Source organism: Temnothorax curvispinosus, unplaced genomic scaffold, assembly GCF_003070985.1.
Source record: "Temnothorax curvispinosus isolate PA1 unplaced genomic scaffold, ASM307098v1 QBEX01001665.1, whole genome shotgun sequence".
Classification (NCBI taxonomy): Eukaryota; Metazoa; Arthropoda; class Insecta; order Hymenoptera; family Formicidae; genus Temnothorax; species Temnothorax curvispinosus.
The window spans coordinates 1-6,882 of NW_020211445.1; the positions used below are offsets into that span (position 1 = coordinate 1).

The following is a 6,882-nucleotide window of genomic DNA, read 5'->3' on the forward strand; positions in this document are numbered from 1 at the left end:
CGTTCTGTCGGATCGAAGCCACCTCGCATCACCCAGGACGTCACAAGTTGAAATTTTTGGTGGCAGCGGTGGGATTGTCAAAAAGGCGATCCCGACTGGAAGGCTGAAAGGATTGGACATCTGGAAAGCATCCCTTGGGACAACACTTCAATTCTCTGGAAGCTGAGTGAGCCAGTAGCGGAAAAAGAAGCCGATTGCTGTATTCATTCTACGCATCCTGTCTCTACTTTAACGAGAAGAGGATCTTTTCCGGAGAGAAGCTGCAGGGATAAGGCTGCGAGCGTGTGGACAAGGCTTCATGGAGTCGCGCATAACTATCATTCTTCTTTTCATTATCATACGATACATGTAAGTGCGAACTTGCCAATATTACGAACTTTTACATTTCCTTTTAACGAATAAGTAATTATAATAAATAAAAATGGCTACAGACGGAATAAATGATTTAACTAGACAGATAGGCGACATGAATATTAACGCAACCGACGCGAATCGTAGAGCTAATGCGCCGTATATAAGTTTGCGAGATGCAGCCGAGACAATTCTCCCGTTTGATGGAAAAAATATGCCCGTCCTACAATTTGCTAATAGTTGCATGCACGCTAAAAATATGATTTCTCCTACCGCGGAATATGGACTTGTTCAAATGATAAAAAATAAGTTAGTCGGACCTGCATTGAGGGTGGCATTAAGTGGAGAATATAATGATATAGAATCTTTGTTAGCAGTCTTAAGAACTAGATTTGCACCAGTTTATTCTTCATCACAATTGCACGGGGAACTTGCTAAAGTAACTCAACATCCCGACGAATCAGTAGTCGATTACGGTAGCCGAGTATCAATGATCCTGCAACAATTAAAATCTTGTTATCAAACTGAAATCCGAATCAGGCGATACAATTTTTAAATTCTGCTGAAAGCAATGCTGTAAGAAATTTTCTAACTGGTTTAAAAACAGACATTTATACAAGAATGTATCCACGAGACGCAATTACTTTGAATACCGCGATAGAATCCGCAATAAAAGCTGAAACAGAGTATCAGGAACACGCGCAACGTATAAGAATAACGGAAGGACTCATACAATCAATTCGATGCAATAATTGTCTTGGATATGGTCATGATACTTATTCATGCAGCACTATTAATCCTCTTGCACAAATATCTCATGTGCAATGGCAACCAAAAGTATGTTCGTATTGTAAAAATTCTGGACATGTACGAGCAGAATGTAAAGCCTTACAACCGCGAATTTTGAACCGAAATCCTTTATTAAATAATGTTCGAAATCCTTTGATAAATAATGCCACGCGAAATATGAATTTTAATAATAATAATCGTTTTAATCGTCTAAATTTAGCTAATCCGCGAAACGCTGGTTTAATTTGCCGATACTGCAAGATTCCTGGCCACAGTCTCGAACAATGTCGAAAGAGACAATATAATAATAATCTGCGAAATCAAGGAAATCAATATTTCAATAGAGAAAATAGAATTTCTGAAAACGTACGACGCGACAGAGCCCAAGAGAATTCGGGAAACCGAGATCGGGCTCAGCGAGTAGGCGCAGCGCTGAACGAACGCCCGCGAGTGCGCCTGGTCAACCCGGAGGAACCTCAAGAGGAAACGCAAGTGTAAAAATCTGTAATAAAATCGGGAAGCCACCTTCTGTCGTCCTGCCAAGTAAAAATCTTCTCGACGAACGCGCTAGCTTTATGATAGATACGGGATCCGACATAAATTTGATAAAAGAGAATTCGCTCCATGAGAATGTGCCCATTGATAAGAAAATAGTATTCGAGCTTAGTGGAATAACTAAAGGACGAACACGCACGATAGGCGTAGCTAAATTACGCATTCTCGATGCTGATGCATGGTTTCATGTAGTTCCTAATAATTTTCCAATTAAGTCAGATGGAATACTAGGCACGGAATTCTTCAAAAATCAAAAGGCAACTATAGACTACCCGAGGGCTTGTCTGGTTGTGAACGGAGTATCGTACTATTTCCATAACGACGAAATCGTCACTATTCCCGCTAGAACGCGAAAACAAATATTTGTTCGTGTAGCAAATCCTGAAATAAAATACGGATATATTCCAAAATTAGATGCCGGATTGCAGGTGTACTTAGGTAACGCCGTAGTCTGAAATCGTGATGGGATAGCACATCTATATGTTATTAACTCATCGGACGAAGACGTAGAATTAGCAATACCGACTGTAAAAATATATCCATTCAAAGAGCTAAATAACGAAGAAATGGACGCAAATGACGCAGAAGAAGACTCAAAGGACAATAAAACACGAGTTAATCAAATAATACAGCTACTACGTCTCGATCATTTAAATGCGGAAGAAAAAACTAGTGTCACTAGGCTAGTAAGAAAATATGCGGAACGATTTCATTTGCCAGGAGAATCGCTAGGCGCAACTAGCGTATCAAAGCACCGAATATTCACCACTGACGATAGACCAATCAATGTCAAGCAATATCGATATCCTCAAGTACATAAAGAAGAAATACAACGACAGGTTGACGAAATGTTGGAAAAAGGTGTGATAGAGCCATCGAGCTCGCCTTATAATTCTCCTTTATGGATTGTACCAAAAAAGGATGATTCTAAAGGCAATAAAAAATGGCGTCTCGTAATAGATTTTCGAGCGCTTAATGAGAAAACGATCGGTGATGCATATCCACTACCAAATATTGTCGATATACTCGATCAACTTGGTAGTGCGAAATATTTTTCAGTATTTGATCTAGCTTCTGGATTTCACCAGATATTAATGGACAAGACTGACAAGCATAAGACTGCGTTTTCAACACCGTACGGACATTTTGAATATAACCGTATGCCGTTTGGACTAAAGAACGCTCCTGCTACTTTTCAGAGATTAATGGATCAGGTATTAACAGGCTTACAAGGAATTGAATTATTTGTATATCTCGATGATATCGTAATATACGCTAAATCACTTCAGGAACATGAGATTAAATTCCAACGATTAATGAAACGACTAGAAGAAGCAAATTTATCCTTACAACCTGATAAATGTGAATTTTTAAAGAAAGAAGTTGCTTATCTTGGACATGTAATAACTGAAAATGGTGTACGACCCGATCCCAAGAAGATAAACGCTGTAAAAGAATTTCCAACGCCAAAAACACGAAAGAATATTAAGCAATTTCTCGGTCTTGCAGGATATTACCGAAGATTCATAAAAAACTTTTCTAAAATCGCTAAACCTCTGTCAGATTTAACGAAACAATCTATTGCATTTGAATGGAAACAAGAACAACAAGAAGCATTTGATAAATTGAGACACGCCTTGTGCTCAGAACCAATTTTGCAATATCCTAATTTTAATGAACCGTTTATTATAACTACTGACGCATCAGGATACGCCATTGGTGCAATATTAAGTCAAGGCAAAATAGGAAGCGATCTACCCATAGCTTACGCATCAAGAGTTTTAAATGACGCAGAAACAAGATATTCGCCTACAGAAAGAGAATTATTAGCTTTAATTTATGCTGTGAAACATTTTCGACCTTATGTTTATGGACGTAAATTTACATTAGTAATGGATCATAAACCATTAGAATGGTTAAATTCAGTATCTGATCCTACGTCACGATTAATGAGGTGGAGACTAAAATTAGCAGAATACGATTATCAAATAAAATACAAACCAGGAAAGATAAATAAAAATGCTGACGCTTTGTCCAGGAATCCTATCGAAGAAATTAAACATGTATATCCTTTGAATGCAAAACGAGCATTATCATCTTCAAGTGAAGCCTCAGTAGGGCAAGAACATAAAAAACAAAAAACATTTCACCCAAGTTTTAAAAGAGCAATGGAAAGTGAAGGATCAGGAAATCCAGCACCGCATAAAAAGAACAGACCTGATGAACCATCTCCTTATATAGATTCAGATTCAGATAGTGAAGAAGAAATATCACCTAGAAGTAAATTTTTAAAAGCTTTAGACAGTAGCAGTGACAGTGGAACAGTTTCATATTATTATGAAACCGACTATGATACCGACGATCCAGAAATATGTCAAAAAGGTGAAAAAAGGAAACATGAGAGTAGCTCTTCTACCCACATAAGACGCAGAAAGCGAAAGCATAAGAGAACAAAGAAACACCGTAAAGATTCCAGTCCGAAGAAACTTGACGAATCCCATGATGACACTAAAGACGCAATGTTGCATGTGGATGAAGCTGAAGGGCGCGGCCCGCAAGAGCGTCTTAGCGATGACGACGCCGCCTATGAGCCGCTGCAGGAAGCAACCGCTCCCGACGACGCACGCGCTTCACGCAAGAGACCGAGCGGAAGCCACACAACGGGTGTCCCGAAAAAACGAATCGATGATAAAAAATTTTATAATAAAAAAGAAATGCATAAACAACAAGAGGAATCTGAAGATGAGGCTATAGAAATAACATCACAATCTAGCGACAGCCATCAAAACCGCACTAATATTGAAGTACAGGCTGATGTTCATGCACCACCTTCGCATATACAAATAATACCAAAATCAAAAGTAAAAATTGATAAAAAAATTACAAAAATTGCCAGATGACATTGACACTATTGAAATAATAGAAGAAAATATACCATTAAATAAACAAGAATTAAAAACAATGGAAGTAGACACTGATAATGAAATGGATTATGAAATAAATAAAAAACCATTAGGATACCGTGAACAAAAAACGCCGAGCGATGATTCGACAGACGAAAGTAATACAAATAGAATATTTTCACCTCCTTCGTATAAAGCAGTTCCTAAACCTTTACAAATAAGTAATAAAAATTCTGCGAAAACAAAAGCCACAACTTCTAATAAAAGACCAGTAAATAAAAAATTCCCAAACAAAAAATTAAGTAAGAAAACAAATAAAAAATCTAACTTAAAGGAACGAACACCACCGAGAGAATTACAGAGACCAAGAATAAGAGAAATGGAAGTTACTTCTGTTAACATTATAGACTCTCGAGATCACATATGGATGAGAAATGATAATATAATATACTTTATAAATACAAAGGGAGATCCGATAGATGAAATAGGGAAAGAATTAATTGATAGAAAAATATGCCAGAAGCCGAAGAATTTTAAAGGAATAATAGGACATGTGTTAATATCAGAAAAGAACAACAAGAAAATTTTTGGAATAATAATTAAAGAAGAATTAAATGATCAAATTCAAGAAAAACATGTAGCGCAGGGATTTAGAGAATTAAAAAACGAAATGATGCGTTTAAATATTTCACATGCGAGCATATCCGAAAACAATAGCGATATAAAAATACCATGGTTCAGAATACGATGCATTATAAGACTTACATTTTTAAATACAGACATTCAAATTACTGTATGTAAGGGCCAAGTGTGCATACCCGAGCTCAAGGATAGACCGCGTATCATACGTGAGTCCCACGAATCCAGTGTCGGAGGACATAAAGGAATCGCAAAAACAGTGGCGCGGATACGTCATAAATATTTTTGGGAAAATATGAAAAGTCAAGTTGAAAAATTTATTCAAACCTGTAGTAGTTGCCAAAAGAAAAAATTAGTACGCGTAAAGACTAAACAACCGATGATTATAACCGACACTCCTGTAGACGCATTTGATAAAGTTGCTATGGATATATTAGGGCCTTTGCCTATTACTGATAATGGTAATGAATATATTTTAACGATTCAGGATCAATTAACAAAATATTCAGTTGCCGTACCTCTTGTGCAAGCGAACTCAGAGGAAATAGCAAAAGCATTCACGCGTAGATTTATTTGTCAATTTGGAAGTCCCAAAGCAATTTTGACGGATCAAGGTTCAAATTTTACTAGTTCAATGATGAAGAAATTTGCAAAATATTTTAAAATAAAACAATATTGCACAACTGCTTTCCATCCTCAATCCAATGGCTCGTTAGAAAGAAGCCACCATGTATTGACCGAATATTTAAAGCATTACATAACTGATGAACATGATTGGGATAATTGGCTCGAGCATGCTATGTTTTCATATAACACTAGCGTACATGAGGGAACAAAATTTACACCGTATGAATTAGTATTCGGCAAAGCCGCACGATTGCCATCTGAAATAAAGACAGAAAGTCCGGTAGAAACGTATGACGATTACGTGAGCGAACTTATTGATAAATTAACTGATCTAAGGAAACTAGCTGTATCAAATTTAGGGTTAGCCAAAACACGTTATAAACACTATTATGATAAGAAATTAAAAACACAAGCGTATAAAATAGGAAACTTTATATATTTATTAAAACCTAAAAAGAAAAACAAGTTCGATGATGAATATACAGGGCCGTATGAAATTGTGGAAATCCTAGAAAATAATAATATTAAAATATTAATTCCACCAAATAAAATTAAAATCGTACATGTAGACCGAACTAAACCTGCTCGGATTGCAGATCAGGGATGAAGGAAAAAGAATACACAATTACTGGTTTAAAAGATAATCCTGGAATATTTTTCGAGGCCGTTGGAGAAATGCGTACGTCCGAAAATTCTTGGAAGATGATAATCTACATCGACTTGCGCGATATTAAAGGTGCAACAGCCAAACTCGAACAGCAAATGGACTCGATATTACAACAATGTGGTGATCACAATTCACATTGTGAAATACGACCACGATTGACTTCATTAATTGCCAAATTGAATAAGATAAAGCAGTATCAAGATCATATACGCGCACTCATAGGAGAATCCCGCACAAAACGAGCTCCCTTGGAATTTGTTGGACAACTTAGCAAGATATTATTCGGAACTTTAACCATCGAAGACGAATATGCCATGCGTAATGCAATAATGCATGTAGAAAATAAAACTA

General features: G+C 36.7%; 1 protein-coding gene across 1 annotated transcript; it reads left to right on the forward strand.

Annotated features, from left to right (window-relative positions):
• Positions 1 to 67: 67 nt before the first annotated feature.
• Positions 68 to 6,866, forward strand: LOC112467694 (the record flags this gene model as incomplete). The annotated part of the gene is made up of 2 exons (XM_025036418.1): positions 68 to 348; positions 6,461 to 6,866. Coding segments are annotated over exons 1-2 (456 nt in total), but the record flags the coding sequence as incomplete, so codon positions are not given.
• Between the last annotated feature and the right edge of the window lie 16 nt (positions 6,867 to 6,882).